This window comes from Lissotriton helveticus, chromosome 3_1 (assembly GCF_964261635.1).
Source record: "Lissotriton helveticus chromosome 3_1, aLisHel1.1, whole genome shotgun sequence".
NCBI classification, from domain to species: Eukaryota; Metazoa; Chordata; class Amphibia; order Caudata; family Salamandridae; genus Lissotriton; species Lissotriton helveticus.
This window is the reverse complement of record NC_136061.1, coordinates 811,515,931-811,535,935: the sequence shown is the minus strand read 5'-3', so window position 1 is coordinate 811,535,935 and position 20,005 is coordinate 811,515,931. Positions and strand designations below refer to the sequence as shown.

Genomic DNA, 20,005 nt, shown 5'->3' with positions numbered 1-20,005 from the left:
GGCCTGTACTACTAGACTCTCTGGTGAAGGATGTGAAGAGAGAAACTCAGGGTCACCAGGTGCCACCCTGTATCGTCTTGCTACAGATCTTGAAACAGCAGGAGCAGTCAACGGTCTCTTCCCGACCTCCATTATCGGTTCAGTTAAAGCCTCAGTAAATGGAAGTGTAGGCTCTATAATAGAAGAAGGAGAGAGTAAAACCTCTGTGAGGATGTTAGGTTTGTACTCAACAGTAGGTAAGGTCAGATTGAGTAGATCTGCAGCCTTTCTAATAACAACATGGTAGGGTGCCACGTCCTTAGATGGTGCATCAGAAACTGATGGTAAACCCCACTCAGGAGAGAGTTCCAGACCACTAGCACTATGTAGGTCTTCAAAATAATCCCCTTGATCTAGAAGTTCACCTTCTTCTACATCAGAATCTTCGCACCTCTTTTCTTTCAAGAGACGCTGAGCCCTGCGTCTCGACCATTCCATACGAACCGAAGTCGATGGATCCGGTAACGACTCCGACGGAGTCGGATCCGACGTCGAACGAGGAGCCGGGGCAGCTGGAGGACGAGACTCACGGACTGGTGTGGCACCTCGATCCAAATTACGAGGTCGATCCGGAGCCGGCGAAGCCGTATGCGGAGTCGATGACCTCGGTGGAGCCGTACCGAGCCAAGGTGTATAAGGCGCCGGCATAAAAGGAGCTGGGGCGTAACTTTGAGGAATGCCCAAGTTGTAAGACAATGGACCCATGGGACCAGCCGGCGCACCAGTGGGGTACATTGCTCTCGAATAAACTCCAAACATCGCATTAAGGAAATGCGAGGGGTCCTGTCCAGGACCAGGAAAAGGAGGGTACGAACCTACTGGATGTTCTGAAGGAGGTTGTTCCGACATCGGTTCATTCTGACCCTCTTGATCCACAGGAGCTTCTACCGGAGTCGGAGCTCGAGGAACTTCCTCTTCTTCTTCATGCTCCGAAGAATGGTGTGACACCGGATCCGGTTCCGGAGTCGGGGAACCTCTGAGAAACTGCAAAGGAGAAGGAGATACGAAGTCCTTATGATGTTTACGAGACTTCTTCTTCGAATCTGAAGACTCTTTTCCAGAATGATGTCTTGAGCTGTGTTTTCTCCTCTTGTGCTTCCTCTTCGAGGAGCTCGAAGCATGACCCGAAGCCGACTTGGATCTAGATCTCGACCTCTCTCTGGATCTCGACCTCGCTCTGGACCTCGACCTCGAAGCCGACCTCTATCTCGACTTCGAACGCGACTTCTGCCTCGACTTCGAGCGTCTCGACGTCGACCTCGAAGATCTCCCAGTCTCTCTTCCCTTTTCCTTCGCAAGAAGAAGTTTTGCTTCACGTTCTCGTAACGCCTTAGGATTCATCTTGAAGCAGGATCGACAGTTTTTAACATCGTGGTCCGATCCAAGACACCATAAGCAATCGTTCTGAGGATCGGTGATCGACATCATACGAGCGCAAGACCCACATTGCTTGAATCCTGTCTTCCTCGACAACATTTTCGACGAAGAAGGAATAATTAAAGATGAAATAGTAACACTATAATAGTAGAAGATACAAAGTATCGCAGAAGATCCCAGAAACCGTTAGCGTCGACGACGCGGAAAAAAGGGAACTGACGTCATCACGCCGACATGGGTCTAATAAGGAGTCGGTGACGTCAGACGGAGTCGCGCGCGATGCCGTGCTCCTGTGACGTCGTCCACGCCGGCGTGCTACGAAGAAAAAATCCCGAATGTGTTGCTGACGCAAGGGGGATATTCACAAGGTGAGGAATCCACACGGCAGATGTATCTATCAGAAACATGTTCTTTAAAAGTTATTGCATAATGTTAGCCTCCGTTGTCTTTAGTGAAATCAAGATTCTCTCTGTATGTTAACTGGAGAATCGCCATTTCCCTTAAGATGCTCTATGATTAGGGTTGCAGGACTATCCTTGATCGTCAACGCGTATCTTTGGGGATTGCATGTATGCTCCTGACCTCCACATTGATTGAACCCTCCTCTGAAAGTTCGTGATTTTAGTGAGACACGAAAATTAGACAATCGAAATCTACTGTGCTGTAAAAGCCTGGCAGTATCCGTGTCAGTTTTAAGACCTTGAAGAGACTCAGCCACATGTTTACCAAACAGAGTAAGGCCATCATAAGGCATGTCCAGAATCTTAAGGTTGGATCTCAGAAAAGAAGGATGCGGACCCTAACCAGCCTATTCTTAACACAGTTCTGCCTGCAAATTGGCAAAAATCGGTGTTCATGGCATCCATCGTTGCGTCAATGATGAACAAGATCTCTCTTGCCATTTCCATATCTTCTGGGGTGAGTTCAAGTAACAAGGTGATATGCCATATCTGGTGATCATAATGCCGTAGAGTTCCCAGAATACTGGCTGTCTCAATAGACATCACTGCCAAAGAGGAAATTCTTTGGTACAAATTATGAATGTCTCTACTGTCCTTGTCTGGTGGAACAGAGAATGGTGGGATTGAGTTCTTGTTTGTGACCACTAGGCAGATGAATGAATCTAGTTTAGTATGATCAGTGGGGCAAGCTGGTGCCAAATGCTTTTTCTCAAGACGAGGTATCACTGCTGGAACAGTAGTCGGTGTGTTAAATAGCTTTAGGTCTTCTGACCAAACATAAATCCAAAATTGATATTGAATTTCAACTCTTCCAGTGGCAGCTCTTTGAGGTTGTAAAAGAAACATTTCTGATCGACAGACATCATTGGTAGTTCATGGCAGCTCTCTCCATTAAGTCATGAAAACTAGAGCTATCATATCTAAGATCCTGTGGATCAGGCACATCACCAGTTCCCTTTGGGACAATGCAATCATGTCAATTATCTTCTTATCCATCATCTTGTGGTAGTTCACCCTCCTCATCATCTGCATCAGAATATATAGTTATTGGGAGCGTGGCCAACCACCGACCAAGATGGGTACTTCCTAAAGCGGCTCTTGTCGCCCACTGCAATAATCCCCTAACATGCGCTAAAAATCTCAGCTAGCTTCAACAAAAGACGTGGTAGAGGGTTCTTGAGACTGGAAAAGCCAACGGTGTCTCCAATTGGTCCCTTTGACATTCTGACATGGCGTTTGGTGATAGGGCCTGCAGGGAGAGGCAGTGTTAAGTCAGACATGCAGAGAGGATGAGTGGGGGGTTTGCAAAAGGGCTTTGAGTTACTTGAATGTTTTTATTATGTGTTACAGTGGTGACATTTTCTTGTAAAATGCATGATCAATCTGGGCCTCTTCCACCTCGACTTCACTTAATGGTAGCTACAGGGTCACACTAAACCCTAATTCATCCCATAAACGGGTGAAGGGGGGCCCCCAAATTGGTCTAGACACTGCTTTTGCAGCTCCTCTTAAACTACAAGACCATTTGGGCAGTGGGGTGACAGCTCCACAAGGTTCACTCTCTAAACATACCAGATGGCTGAAACACTAAAGACTCCAAGTTTTAAGATCCTCTCCTGGAACGTAGGCACACTAGGAGATAAAATTAAGAAGGGGGTGGTCCTACATGATCTAAAACGACAATCTCCCGATTTAGTGCTTCTGCAAGAGACGTACTTCCAGTGGACAACCTACTATGCAATGGATAGATGGGGGGGGGGGGCAAAATGGTGCCCCACTTGGGATACCAAGAGGGTTCTAGAGGGGTGGGTATCCTCCTTCTCAAATCATTTCATTTCATAATACAACACAACCTAGACCACACTCATGGGAGATATGTACTAGTCACAGGACACTGGGAAGGCCAGCTATTTAACAAAATCCCGCTCTATATATCCCACGATTGCATACTTCAGCGTTTTCGGATCTGGGGGCGGTCCTCCTTTGACTCCCTGAGGAAAAACTGTTACAGTGAGGCGATTGAAATGCTGCTCTTTGCAAGAGTAGCGATCGCTGGCTCCTGCATCAATGGGAATCCTCCTGCAGGTCCCTGGCTGATCACTTGTGTGTGATTGTCCTGAAAGATATGTGGCGAGCCCTCAATTCCACAACCCATCAACACACCTTTCATTCAGGAGCATACGGAAGTCTGTCCTGAATAGACTACATATTTGCTTTAGCCCATCAGCTCCCTCCCTCACTGTGCAACATATGTACTGCTGCGACAAAGCAAACGGCACAAATGTAGTGCTAATTCCCTGGAATTTCAAGGTAACCTGAATCTGCACAGGCGTTCAGGAGGCCCTTGATCTCCACTTTGCAGAGAATGAGGGGATGGTGGACTGGGTGCAGGTAATATAGGAGGCATACAAAACTGTTATGCGGTCTCCCTGACCGCGGGGCACAAGAAGGAAAAAGGGCCAAGCTAAAAACGCTAAAACAGGACATTCAGGAACTAGAAGCCCGATTGGTGACAGAAAACTACGCCACGGTACGACACAGCCTAGACTTCAAGCAAAACGAATATAGAGATGTTGCAATCAAAGCAGCTAGGGCCAGACACAGTGCAACTCGGCACTGCCTCAATGAATTGGGTGATAGAGAGGGAAAGCCATTGGCCTGGTTGGGTAGAAGAGAAGCAGCGTCGCGACTGGTGTCCGAGGTGGTGAATGAGGAAGGTGTCCGTGTTCGGAATAGACAGGGCATATCCATGGCCTTCTGAGCCCACTACACGTTTATATGCCCCGGCCTCAACAACTACGATCGAAGAGGCGCAAAAGTTATCTGACCACCGTATGCACATCTGCTACCGACTGAAAAAGATCTCCTGGTGCAGGAACTCATGAGAGTGAGGTCTTACAAGCTATTTGGGCCCTGAATTCTTAAAAAGCTGTGGGCCCTGCAGGCCTCCTCATTGAACTCAGCCAGCTCACACCTACTAAAATTGGCCCTTTACTTTTGCGAATGTTTCAAGAATGTTGAGACGCCGGAAAACTGCCTGCTGAACTGAGTTTAGCTAATATAGTGGGAATCCACAAAGTCAGTAAACCACGCGACAAACGTGCTTCATACAGGTTTATTTCGTTACTAAAAGCAGAAGTAAAACATTTTTGCAAAACTATTGGCGACACGATTGACTCAAATCATTCGGACACTGGTCTACCCGAACCAGTCTGGCTTCATGCCGGGGAGAACACTCCACTTAAATTGAGGCGCCTGCACTGGGTTTTGGGTCGAAATCCGGGAGAATGCCTTAGTGGTGTTACTGAATGCACAAATGGACTTTGATACATTGGAATGGCCCTTCATCTACGCAGTTCTAGAAAAACAGTGATTCGGGTCACGATTTATTGCCTGGGTTCGGCTTTTATATTCTGATTCACAGGACCAAGTCACGGATTAATGGGGGCACATCAAAGACTTTCCTGCCGTGTCGCGGCACGAGACAAGGCTGCCCGCTTTCCCCCTTAATCTTTGCCCTAGTATTGGAGCCGCTGGTGGCCTGGATAAGAGGTGATCCCATAATCAGGGGTTTGAGACGGTCTGTAGACTGGGAGAACAGAATGCCCCTATATGCAGACATTCTGCTATGTGTAGCTGAAAATATTACTCTGGACAGAGTATTACACATATTCAAATGGAACAAATCGCTGATTTATGTCCTGCATGAGGCTGTGCGGCAACTCCCCAGACTGCACAGTACGGGTGGTTAAGGAGGGATTCCGCTATTTGGGGATCCTCCTCACCAGAAGTCTTTTATGAGTGCAATCTCGAGCCCTCACTCACACATCTGTGGAATGATGTCCAGCACTGAAGAGCCCGACTGCTAGCAAAGGTGCAGCTCTTTAAAATGGTGGCCCTGCCACGCTTTCTTTATGTGCTTCACAAGTTCATACTTTCAATCTGTGGACACTGTGAATCATACGCTTCTATGGGATGGGGGTTCCCCAGATATCCTTTCTGAAACTGACAGGTGTTGGTATGATGGCGGACTAGTGCTTCCAGCCCACCAGAAATACTGCTGGGTAGCCCATCTCACAGCTGTTAATCATTGGAATAATTTTCCTGAAGATGAACCTGCTTAAACAATGGACAGGTGACATATGCAACCAGGGGGCAGCCTCAGAGTGATATACAGGGGAGAGGCGCGCCAATTCGTTCAAAATCTCGACTTCCATTACGCTTCAAGTATGGCACACAGTACTAACAGCACTGGGTTGGCAGGGTAAGACCACCCATGCTACCCCGCTGTAGGACACAGCAACATTTGTCACATCAGCAGGACTTTGACAAATGGAAATAAATGGGCCTGTCAAGAGTGGGGGACTTGTGGACACATGAGATGATATGCTTTGCAGACCTTTCAAAGGGACTACCAGTTAGCACACACAGAGGCATATTGCTATCTACAGATTAGTCACGCCCTACTCATGGCACTGACAAAGGGAGAGGAGCTTCCTGAGACCTGCCCACTGGAAATAGGCTGCTGGACAATTACATGGAGAGAAAAGCGCTCTCACTAACATACCGCAAACTGTTTTGGAACTCTTGACTCAACTCTGCGAAAACTGTGTGTGATGTGGGAAGTATGGAAGATGATGAATGGCAGGAGGCAATAGCATCTTCAAGGAAGGTGGCTGTACGTTCACTATTTCGACTCTCAGAACTAAACATTTTACACAGGTCCTATTATGCCTGCATATCAATGGTAAAATGGGCAGGGCTGAGTGGGAACTGTGGCTGGGAGGCACGTTTTATCTTTTGATATGGGACTGTCAGGCACTCCAGAATTATTCGGGGGCAGTGAAGGCCTGTCTTATGAATGTATGTTGGAGTGCCATGTCAGGGTCGGCAAAGTGGTGCCTGTTAAATATTTGGGACGAAACAAACTTGAATAGTAAAGTTCGCCTCTGGGTGGCGCTGGGCGTTAATGTGACCAAACATAATATAGCCAGAACATGGAGGGTTACCTCCACTCTGATCCTGAAGAAGTGGAAAATAGACATGGACTGGTGTATGACCAAAATTTGAGGGAAATGGAATGAATATAGGGGGGTGTTATGTGCACCTATTGACCGAGGTAATCCTATTGAGTTGTATTAAAAGAACATGTATCATTTGGCTGAACTATGCTAGGACGTCGGGAGGAAGGGATACAATGAGAGTCTCAAAGCATGTGGTTACTGGTCATTGTTGTACTGTGTCTCAATGCCATGTAATACCATGCCTGTTGTCCTCTCAATACTGTTTTCAAACTTTAAAATAAAAAGATTTTTCAGAATATATAGTACATATCTTACATTCAATTGTGTTGGACTGAATATAAGCAGTCTGTGCGGCATATTTACTAGCAGGGTCTACGTGGTCTGACTGTAAAATCTGAGCTGGGAATAAAGTGGACACCCTCAATAGTGAAAAAGCAGATCCTGTTAAAACTATCATTAACCGTATTGCTATTGGCGGTGTCATCATCATAGTCAACTGTAAGGCTGTTGCCGACTGTACTATTCCCATCATGGATGGGATCGCCATCGACAGGTTCACTGTTGGAGAAATCATTGTTGAACTGGAAACTATTGTAACTGTAGATGGTGGCACAGAAGACATACAAGCTGTTGTCGTCAACAGTGTCGTCAACGAGGTTTCCATGTTTGACAACTGGGTTTTCAAATATATTTTCTTCTTGATATACAATGTACAATATATGCTCCACTTCCACAAGAAACTGAAGGTCCTGCAAGGGAGTAACTTGTATTTGTTTGCTACTCGGGATGTGAGATGGGACTGAATAGAGGCCGGGAAAGAGAAGGCTACTGGCCTCAGGAGACCGGGACTTTCTGCCCTGGACCCCAAAGACACGCAGTACTCGCATGTATGGAAGACGAAGCAGGGATGTTACGGAGCCACTAATCAGGTTGTGGTCCGAAAAGATAACAGTTGATTTTGGGAACAGTGGCTAGAGAGAGAGGAGGCCAGAGCGATGGTAGCTGTGGTCACATTGGCGCCAGTGCCCGAAAGATTGAATGTTGTTGTAGATTGAACTCCTGACACAGGGTGATTATGGTGAAAGTGGTAGACCCTGATAAAATCCCTCAAACCCCCATTTTGATGGAGGGAATGTGATGGCAGTCGACTGCAAACTATGGAAGTAGGATGAGAGATTGACGATGCAACCTGTGAACTCTGCTTGACGTGGGCTGATGTGCTGCACTGGGGAAAAACTGCTTGGACTAATCCCTGAAGAGGGAACTAGCAACTATGTTTGGGGGACCTGGAGGAGCGATAACACTATCTCTTTCCAAACCCTGCCCCCCCCCCCACTTTCATTAGGTAGTTGTTAGTAAAGAGTTGAACAAGTACAGAGATGAGTCCTGGTGCTGCACCGCTCACCCCAGCGTTGGGGGACATTACGACCCATCGATGCTAAAGAGCTGGTTGTAACCCCTGAGATAGTGTTTCAAGAGACCAGTGAAGAGCTAACTTTATTGCATACTGCTTGATATGATCTAGGGTGGGTGGGAAGGGAAACAAAAACTATGCTTGGGGAGACAAAATTGGTTAAACAGAGTGTTTACCAGTGGGGTGGAGGGAGGGATGGGGAATGTTCAAGGTGCTCAGCGATGCTACAGTTTTTTGGTGAATTCCGTCAACCTAAAAGGTGAGATTTGGATACAGGATATAAAGGCCTGTGGGAACATTCCAGGGCATGACTATGTGCAACAAGGTGGCCATCTCAGCCAAGCTGGTCATCTGGAATGTCCATGGTCTAAACACTTAAGTCAAATGCTATATAGAGTACAGTTATTCCTGAGGAGGCAGAGTATCTGTATAGTTTTTCTACGTGAGACACACCTGCTAGATAGTGAAGAACAGAAGATGGGGACAAATGGAGGGGGCAATTGTTCTCCTCAACCTACTCCAGCCATGCATGGGAAGTTTTAATCTGGATGGCTGCAGGTGTGTTCTTTAAGATGCACTAAAAAAGACTGACAGACAGCAGGTATGTGTTACCTTATGGCATGATGAATGTGAGCTGTGCCGCCTTAATAGCTATGTCCCTAATACGGGTAAAAAAATAGTTTTCTGTTAAAATCATGAGTAATTGATAACGTCTGTAACAAGCATGGCTGAGCATGGCTACCTTGGGCAGGATTTTAACTATGTTCTAGATGGTCCTGCAGATAAAAGCCCTCTTAAGCTGTGGACAAAGCCTAACATGACTGCAGTCCTGTTGGAGGCAATTTCAAACCTAAACTGTGTGGATATATGGAGGGTGTACTAACCTGACAACACAGTGTTCTTGTGCTACACTCCAGTCCATGATCCCTACAGTAGACTCAACAGGTTTCCGCCGATTCAGGTAACTGCCCATAAAGTGGGGGAGGTGGAGCACAGGGCGAGATTCTTTTCAGATCACGTCCCACGCCTACTGGAGCATAAGAGGGATAGATTACAACCCTGCAAAGTCCTTTAGTGATTGCCTCCTGAGGAGCTTAAAAATAACATTACATAGGAGAGAACTTTGCTGCCAACTAGACTACCACGGCAGCCCGGACCACGAAGTAGGAGGCCCTTAAAGTAGTAACTCAGGAAGAATGTCACACTAAGATATATGGCACGTCCTGCAGACTGGAATGGGACCTACTAAAGACTGAATGACAGTGGACGTGACTACAAACAGAATGAAAAACTGTCAAAAATGACTTGAAACACATACTGGAGGTGATGCATAGACTATTTAACATCTGGGATAGGCAGGACTGCTTAATTTGCCAAGAATATAGACAAACGCTCTATGCAGATGGAAACAAGACTAACAGGTTGCTGGCATGGCTGCTCAAGAGTTAACGCCTACCTCCTAAGATATTGGCCCTGAACACACTGGATGGCATGAACATCTTTACACAGCTGGATATTAACGAGCTACTCCAGGCACAGTTGCTAATTTCTACAAGGAAACAGTTCCAACTTCACCAGCCCAAGTGACAGCCTTTGTAGACTTAGAGACCTCCCCTAGGGGGACAGAAGAACAATAATATGATCTGGAGGCTGATTTGTGAGAGGAGTAACTAGCCATGGTCAAAGGGCTCTCCCGGTGAAGGACAGCAAGCCCAGATGGGCTGCCAGCTGAGATTAACCAATGCTACCTGGGGCAATTAGGAGGACAGACTTCTGGAGATGCTTCAAGAGGCTAGACAGCTGTCTATTCTGCCGCCCTCTGTGAGAAAAGCCACAATAATAACGACCCCTAAGCTGGAAAAATACTTCCAGAGAACTGGGATCCAACTGCCTGCTTGTTATGATTAATGTTGATAGTAAGATATTTTTTAAGACTTTAGCGACATGTGTACGTTGGATTGTTGACCCACCGGGTTGGAAAAGACTAGTAGGGTTTTATGCCAGGCATGGGAATGCACATGAATCTACAAAAGTTATACCTCATGTCCTCCATGCCACCCAAGATAAAAAGATGGAGCGTGTCGTAGTGGTGCTAGACATCGAAAAAACGTTTGATAGGTTGAATTGGGACTACCAATGGTTAGTGTTACAGCAGATGGGGTTCGGCCCGAAGTTTACTCAATGGATAAGATGGATGAACACCGACCCTGTGACGTGGAACCTCACTGGAGATATCGTGTTTGAGAGGATAGACATCATGAGAGAGACACACGAAAGGGCTGTCCCGTCACCTCTGCTTTTTGCGCAGGCCCTGGAGCCTCGGTCTGCGCATTTGCATGCATTGATGGGAGACTGGGGCATACAGCTGGGACACACCACACTAGGGGTCTCAATGTATGCAGATTATACCCTTGTATACTTGAGGCAGCTGGATTGCTTAATCCCCCTGCCGCTGCAGTCGCTGTTGGTGAAGCCTATGGGTTCTGCGTTAACAAAAGTAAGGTTATCCTGTTCCCGTTTGGAGAGAGGACTGCGAAGAAGCAGGAGACTTTGCCTGACCCAGAAATTATCTGGGAGTCTCTGAGGTTTCGTTACCATGGCATGCAAGTTGCCTGCAAACCAAATAATCAATACAATCATAAGAATTGCAGGGTCTTCGGGACTCCATTAGATTCTGAAACACACTGCCCATCTCTGTCTTGGGAAGGGTAGTGTTTAGCAAGATGCCATTTTTCCCACACAGCCTCTATGTGTTCCAGAACGCCTGGATAATTCAGATGTTTCAGAAACTGAACTGCCTACTTAGCTCACTGGTGTGGGCGAGCAAACTGATTGGGGTCAAACTGGAATGTTAAAACTGGACAGGGAGCACAGTTAAAATCAGACAGGGAGCAAGGAGGCTTGGGACCAGTTCTATTACGTTGCAGGACTTCTACAATACGCGGTGAAGTGGTGTGAGGAGAACAGAATATGGAAAAAAAGCTACTGAGAGGGGTGAGTGGGGGATGGAGGTGACAAAACTCTGCCAGCATCTCATGAGTGGGTCAAAAGTACTGCTGGAGTACCCCTTAGTGGTCTGACAGGCAACAATCATGGGAAACAGCGGTTAAACGTGTGACACGCAGGTCACAATATGCCAAACTGCTTCCAATATGATGGTTACAACCCTTCGAACAGGTACTGAGATATCTGTATGTACGGCCATGGATAGCAGGAATTTGCCGTTCTTTAGGGGACTTCTACCAGGATGGAGAGTTCCTTGAATTTGCTGAGACATGCAGAAGATTTACCCTGGGGGCAGGTCAAGCTGTCCTGTAAGATTAGGGAGCTATGGACTGACTTTCTTAAAGAACTGTCAGTCACAAACATTTACAATAATCCTAGATCAGGGATCCAGCTGTGGATTGATATCACGCCTTCACTCTGCACTGAAGGGCAACAGAAGATGTGTGCTGCGAGTGGCACAGAAACAATGGGAGGCAGCCCTACAAGAACCGCTGTCGGGTGAGGGGGGGGAACGAGTGAGGGCATGCATTCAGGAGGTAGCCAGCAATGCCAGACTCTAACTCGCACATTTCTACTCTGTCTACCAAGCGTATCTTACACCTCAGCAACTCCACGGAATTTTTCCTGCTAAATCTGAGACTTGTCCGAGGTGGGACACTAGGCGAGAGACGTTTTACCATATGACCTGGGCCTTCCTAAAGCTGGAGACTTTTGAGTGATGGTGGTGGAAAGACTTAAAAGGGTAACAACCATGCAGAAATTGACACTCACACCCAACCTTTACTTAATGGGACTAACACCCCGCCAAAAAAGGTAAAAGTATTTCCACTAGATTTACGGCACTGGCCTCCTCTTAGCTAAGAGACGAATTGCTACACAATGCATGCGCATCTCCATCAGACCTTTGAACAGGTGGAAGTCTGATTTGCAAAATGGGCAGTGGATAAGGAATGCCTGCAGCGTATAGAGCAATAAGACAAAAATGCAAGAAAGACCTGGACCTGTGGCCTGAGACGGCAGATCGATTGACGGAGGCCCCAGGAGCCGAGGGCTCCCAACATATGGTAACCAACAGGGGAGGGGCAGAGTGGAGGAGGACCTCGACTGATGAATTCATGTGCAAGGCACACCCCCAAGAAGGGGAGGTGGAGGGGAATAATGAAAGAGGTGGGAAATGGATGTCTGACATGCGCTATCTGTGCATGGGGATTGGAATGGATGGTGAAGGCCTGCCGTAGCAGAACTCACAGAAGGGTGTGCTGCCCAAACTGTCAGAGTTGTATTGCCTTATACATTTGTTATATGACCTAGGCATTGGAGATTCTGTACCACGCTTATCAAGCTATATCATTCTCGATTGCTACGCTGAGCTGTTGCAGTTATGTTATAACGTTATGTTGTTTTAACTACAAAAGCTGCAACAGTTAAAAAACAAAACAATAAAAAGGATGCTTAGATAAGAAAAAAAAACAGGCAGTAAAAGACAGGGAACTATACACCAACATTCTTAAATAGCGCACTGACGAGAATGGGACAGGCAGTTAGCCTAAGCTCACTTGCCCACCATGCAGAGGATCAGACAGAGGGTGGTCTGTCTAATATCAGTAACATTGTTTTGTCACAGTTCAGCTTCAAGCTCAACCACAAGGCAACTGATGACATTCAAGATGAAAATTAAGTGGGGACCTCTTCAAGGTTAAAAGATACTATGAAATGAGTATTGACTCAAATTTTCCTTTTGCCACTTACAGACATAATTCACCTGGAAAGCAACTATGACAGAGTAGGATACCATTCTGTTGACTGCTAGCTCAAGCAATACTACCTGCCTCAAATATTGTACTCAAGGACACATTTAACAGACATATACTGGGAAATGGGTAAAACAAAATAACTTTTCAAATCAATGTATTGATTTAAAACACTTACTTTTTTCGATCATACCCAAATATCTCTCTGATGTGCTTAGATATTTCATCCTGATCTTCTCCCTCATCATCAATAAAGTCATCCATTTCTGAATCATATTCATCCTCGTCATCATCCTCTAACTTCCGTTTGTATGACATAGTTATAGGAGGCTTTGGAGGACCTGCAGATATCACACAAGCCAAACAAAGACAGTTGGTAAAATGTCAGTCACATATAGACGCCACTTCATCCTTTGTAAAAAAAATATAAAGGCACATCACAAGTTTGTAAGCCTGAAATAATGTGTTTTAGGTTTAGTTTCATTGCAGAAACTGTGATCGTTTTGAATCATTTTGCTTCATTAACCGAAAATACATAGAAAGATCATGCAAAATGTGCTGACATTACAATATAAGCCCTCCATCGACCTCACCACTATGCACTGATTACTACCAAGCGCCCTTTACCCTTTATTTATGGCCTTGCAAAATATGCAAGGTTCAAACAAACTGTATTGCCATGTACACTAGCAGACTGAATATTAGAGAATGGATAGAGACAAACCTTTTTAATAAAAATTTAGGCAACAGTTAGGACAAACCCATATATTTAGATCAAGTCAGCCACTTTCACTGTTATGGGCTGTTATGCTGAGTGGGCTAAAGAATGGTGATGGATTAAACCCAGATCAGTTGACTGGGGGTGAGTGTTTGATTTGCTCAAACGCTCCGTCCATCATCCCCTTTTGTATCGCTTTGTTCGCCCGAAGTGTGGCAGGGTATGCTCAGACGTGAGTCCCTTGCTCACTTGGCCACTGGATTCAAGATAGCCTGGCTGATGAGGATTATGAATCCGAAACCAGTCCCAGGATGCTTGTTTCCGGTCCATGGAAGACATGGCTTGGCAGTTCGGGCTGGACTGTTCCCATGAGGCACAGGGTCAGACTGATTTGCATATAGCCATGTCTGAAATGGGGTGGCAGAGTGGGCTAAAGAATGGTGATGGATTAAACTCAGATCAGTTTACTGGGGTTGAGTGTTTGATTTGCTCAAACGCTCCGTCCATCATCCCCTTTTGTATCACTTTCACTGTTATGGCTGGTCTAAATTGGACACACAACCTGCTCACCATCCAAATTCAGCACAGCAAGAACGACACTTCTTTGGACAACCATGTAGGAAACCTGGACCTCAGTCCTAGCCAGATTCAAAAATTTAACCAGACACCACCCACTCGCCCTCAAACTTTGGAAACTTAAAAATCAGAAAATGTTACTTATTTTACATATGAGGGACTGTGAAGGAAACTGTATGTCTAAGAGAATCCCCTCAGTAGTTTACAACTCGAGATGGAATCATTTGCAAAACTGATAAAATCAGTTCTATGGAAATGTGAAGAAAAACATTTTCCTCAGTTTTGTTTTGAGTCCTCTAGAAGACAGATGAGATCCATTGTGTCTGATTCAGACAAATGTAACCAATCTGCAATCTGTCCGTCTGGAGTCAAAAATACCACCAGTGCCTGGTCGATATCCTTCAACTGCTTAGCTTTAGATGCAATGATAATTCTTTTTTTAATACAATTTCACATTGCATTACTGCCAGTTCTAAGCACTGTAACTAACAGGTGTTACTGTAACGCACATCAATGATAATCAATAACCAACCTCAGCAGAATGGAATGAACAATCTTTATATTTCCTTTTTTTGTGTGCAAATGTTTGATATGGGAATACTCTATGCATTTTTAACAATCGTGTTTTGTCCAACAAATTAATTTATTTGTGAATGTAGTATCAAAATAATTGTCAAAGTTATTTTTTAAAGTAAACACAAATAAACAGTACAGAAAGATGCACTGCTGTAGTCCTCATGCTGGTAAAGTGGAATTTCCATGGCTAGCACTTATACAAGTACATCAGAATTATGAGGTGATACGTGTTTTTAATTGTCTGGAGCCAATTATTCAGTCAAATGCTTATTTATCCACTTGTATAAATTAAACTTTTCTACTCTTAGAGGCAGTGTACGTACCACTCATCAGTGTTCTTCATCTATAAAAACTCTTGGACATGAGTAAATCAACAATTGCAGTATTCTTCAGGGTCCCTCTAGAACAGCAGGGTTCATTTCTGTAGTAAGAAAGTAAAGTGGCGAGTTGGGGGAAAATGGCGGCCGGCTAGAGAGACCGGTCAGGAGCTTCAGCTCTCCACCTCCTGATGGATCTACATGCTTTTGCTCTCATTCATGCTATATCGGCTTCAGAAATGACTGAAAATAACTGAAATAATGCCGTAGAAGTACCGGAGCTACTATTTCTGTAATTTGTGGGTGATTGGCGGTAACAGGCAATTGGTAGGCGAAAAAAAAAAGAGAAATCCGCGTATTAATTCCTACCTGTCCGCACTGCGATGTTGGACGCCCCTTTCGCTTTGGCTGCCTCGGGTGTTAAACACAAAGCCGGTGGACATCAATCTTCCTTCCCTGAAGTCTGGGCTTGGACGGCAGCCTGTAACGCACATCGAAGCTTCCTCAGAGCTGCCGGGAGGTTCTCCTTCCGGGTCGGACAGGGCAGAGTTACCGATGCAGAACCTTGACATCCACTAGGAGGATTTGCTTCGGTTCAAGCATCGTCTCAGACTTCCCTCCAGTCGTTTTTGTCGACAAAAAGCGCCCCACTGTATGAAGTGGCAAGAGACGGGAAGATAGCTGTCCCCCTTAATATTCTAACCGCTGGCTGTATTCAGGGCTGCATGAATCAGGTAAGCGGGGAAAAGTGGACTTGGCTGTTGTTTCCAAGAAGGGAGATAAGCGTGATGGAACCCTGAAGTCTAAATCGGGGGTTTGTAAACAATTAGTGGGGGAGAGGGATAATCTGAGTATACTACCGGGCCCAGTTACGGAGGTCAAGAGAGAGGCTGAAGTGCGTAAAGGAATAAGTTACTGCTTGAGAAACAGGCAGTACTTTATAAAAAACCCAATTAACCTACCTGATACACCTTCTGTGCCGTTTAACATAAGGGCAAAGACAAAAAAATTAAAAAACCCAGCGAGTCGTCCCTCCCCTAAAACTAGGGATAGACGAAAGGACCAGCAAATAGGGGCAGAATCCACTCATCGAATCACCCCCTCCCTTAGATCCTTCTTTAAGGTGACAAGTGTAGAGCAACTAAGACATTCAGGGCAGAAGAGTGAGTCTCCAGTTACAGGCTCTATCCCTTCCACAGATGTAGAAGACTTACAGACTAGTACAGTAAAAAGAATACAAACGCCCCAAAAGGGTAATCGAACTGAAAAAAAGGATCCTAGAACAGGAGAAATTTATAATAAAATAAATGGGACATCTAATAAGATCCAAGAATCTCCACTAAAGACTACTGAATTCAATCATGGAGGGGGAGCAGGAATGGAGAATGTACTCACCGATGACACGGTCACGGAACATCATATGGGTGTAAGTGCTAGCGCGAGTATTCAAGGCGACACAAATCCATCAAAGGTTCAAGGAGATCTTATAGAAATTCCTGAGAGTATGACTAATTCGATCAGTTCGGATAACATTCTGGGAACAGTGCTTACTGAGATAAGAACCAGATTTGATATTTCGGAGAAGAATCAAGCTAAGATTCAAGACACTTGTGAAGTCTTGGACCTAAATTTAAATGACCTCACCAATAGAGTTACCACAGTAGAAGCCAACATGGAACTTCTTAATAAAGAGTTTGAATTACACCAGAAAGAGATAGATACTCTAAAGGTGAGTAAGAACTCTCTTCGCGATAAAATCGAATCACTGGAGAATCATTCTAGGAGGAATAATTTAAGATTACTTAATGTACCAGAAGGAAAAGAAACTGATGATATAAAGGGATTTGTACTTTCTTTGCTGGAAGAAAGCTTCCCCTGGGCTAAAACCGAGATACAAGCACTCACAGACGACATTCAAAGAGTCCACCGGGATCCTTTCGGTAGGAATAAACTGAAAAAGAATCCTAGGAAGATTCTGATTAATTTTAAATCCTACACGCTTAAGGAGAGGATACTGTCTGAAGCCCTGAAAGAAGGCGTCTTCCATAAAGATGATTGGTCCTTTAAAATACGCTCAGACATATCCAAGACCACACAGGACCGTCAATGGGAATTGGGACAATTAATGCCCCAACTAAAATCCTTAGGAGCTACGGTACAGATGCGCTTCCAAGCAAGTTTAAGAATCATGTGGCAGAACAAAATGCACATTAGGGAACCAAAGGAAGTCGTACTTTTATTAGAACGGATGAGAGATAAATGAAAAAATAAAAAATTAACATCAGGAGTGTGGAGAGCACAGGAGCTCGAATGAGGGCCGCAATGCGGCCTAACAAAGGAAAAGGGAGGTTCCCCCAGGGAGGGCAAGTAAGAAGGAAAATACAAAAAGAAATAAAAAACAGTCACAAATGGGTGGGGCGCAAAATAGGGAAAACATTTATAAAAACATCCTCAGGCTGCAATACTTAAGAGAGTTAATAGACCCAAACTATTACACAGAAATACTATGTTTTTTATAACCTAAAAATCACCAAATACAATGGTAGACCGATCAATAACTAGAATCCTGTCCTGGAATGTTAATGGTCTCAGAACAAATAGGCGTCAAAGGAAAATATTTGAATACCTTAAGGAATCGGAGAGTGAAATCATAATCCTACAAGAGACCCACCTTATAAAACAGGAATGGGAGAATCTGACCAAGAATTTAAGATGGATAGACACCTATTTTTGTACTAATCAGTCATGTAATATAAAAGGTGCCGCCATTATTTAAAAAAAAAACTCCGGGATCCACCATTCTACATTCCACAGTAGACAGTAAAGGAAGATGGGTAATTTTAGAAATCAGGCTGGACCAAAAATACTATACTATAGTTGGGTACTATGGCCCAAATATTGATGATCCTGAACCCCTACAAAGATTATATACTGAACTTCTGACTACTACTTCCCCCATAATATGGGGAGGGGATTTTAACATAGTTATAGACCCAGAAGTAGATAGGACCCAGGCAAGGAAAAATACGAGTCTCCCTAGGATGAGAGAGCAGCTAAAATTAAGTATCAAAGACTAGTAGACATCTGGAAAGCTAAAAGTGTTGCATGTACAAGATTTACTTTCCAGAACAAAAGATTGGGTCACTCCTCCAGGATTGACTTTTTTCTCATTGATAGTAACTTAATTACAGCCTCAGAAGGGGTGGAGCATCTCCCGGCACATTTATCGGACCACTCAGCGGTAAGATTAGATCTTCGTTTAAAACCACTAAAAAATTCGATTAGATGGACAGTAGATCGAACCTTATTTCTAGATCTTCCCACAATTGATTATTTAAAAAAAGAAACTAATCACTACTTTGCATCAAACGGAGAAGGGGTCAGTCGACAAACATCCTGGGATGCATACAAGGCTGTTCTAAGAGGTAATATTATGAGTTCTGGTGTATTTAAAAGCAAGAACATTAAAACGAACAGTAAAGCAACATCAGGAGGAATTAAAAAATTTGGACATGCAACTTCTAAACCATAACTCCAATTCAGGTGTTGATAAGCTAAGACTGGATAGGGCAAAAAAGGAAGAAAACCTTTAAGATCTACTAGAATCCAGGGTAAAAGAAAAATGGGAAGCGAGCAAACTGTCCCACCACGAATACGGGGAGGGATGCTGGAAACTTTTAGCCTGGAAAACGAAAACAGATCAAACCAGGAACAAAATTAATAACATGTTAGTAGGAAATCCAACTGAAATAAGTACCGATGACACAGTAATTAAGAAAGAATTCAGAGAATTTTTTGGAGGTCTGTACTCTGAAGATTGTTTCCCAACGTTAGACCAACAAAAACTATACTTGGAAAAGATAAATCTTCCTTGTACTACTCCAGTTCAGAAAATAGAACTGAATGAAGAAATTACAGAGGAGGAAGTGAATAGGGCAATAAAGGGCCTCAAAAAGGGAAAGGTGGCGGGCCCCGATGCTCTGCCAAATGAGCTATACATTGCCCTACAAGAAACTATAACTCCCCATATCACAGCTCTCATGAATGACCTCTTCCTTGGTAAAAAAAGATCTACCATTATCTTGGAGTGAGGCACCTATTACCCTAATTTTAAAACCTGGTAAGAATCCGAGTAAGTGTGAATCTTATAGACCAATATCACTCCTGAACTGTGATTATAAAATCTACACACAGATCCTGTCAAAGAGGCTGAGTAAAATAATGGAAGACCTCATTCAGGAAGACCAGAAGGGTTTCATTAAAGGCAGACAAATTCAAGATCTGACTCAACAACTCATCGCTGCAATAGATATTTCTATCCAACAAAAGCTTCCCTTATTCATCATTACCTTCGATGCTGCCAAAGCATTCGATAGAGTTAATTGGGCTTTTTGCATTTAGTCCTTGAGAAATTTAGGCTAGGAGAAAATTTTCAAGCTGCCATAAAAAAAAATGTATAGTAAACCTTTGGCAAGGATCCTGGTGAATGACAGACTGTCAGACCAAATTTCCATAAAAAGAGGCACTAGGCAGGGATGCCCACTCTCTCCCTTGCTATTTAATCTGTACATTGAATCCATGGCGACAAATTTGAGAAATAACCCTAAAATACTCCCTTTTCGATATCAAAGCTGGGAGAAAAAAGTAGCTCTATATGCTGATGATCTAATGATTTTTTCCAGCAACTTAGAGTCGATGGCTGATATAGAAAACATAATAGATTAGTTTGGCAAGATCTCAGGTTAC

The 20,005-nt window shown here is 44.4% G+C and overlaps 1 protein-coding gene across 1 annotated transcript in view; it reads right to left on the bottom strand.

Moving 5' to 3' along the window:
- The window catches only part of SPTY2D1 (SPT2 chromatin protein domain containing 1), a 303,896-nt gene that overhangs the window by 114,978 nt on the left and 168,913 nt on the right, over positions 1 to 20,005 (bottom strand). The window contains exon 4 of the mRNA XM_078681084.1: positions 13,251 to 13,413. Within this exon, the coding sequence (XP_078537210.1) occupies positions 13,251 to 13,413 (163 nt within the window). The remainder of the gene's footprint in view (positions 1 to 13,250; positions 13,414 to 20,005) is intronic.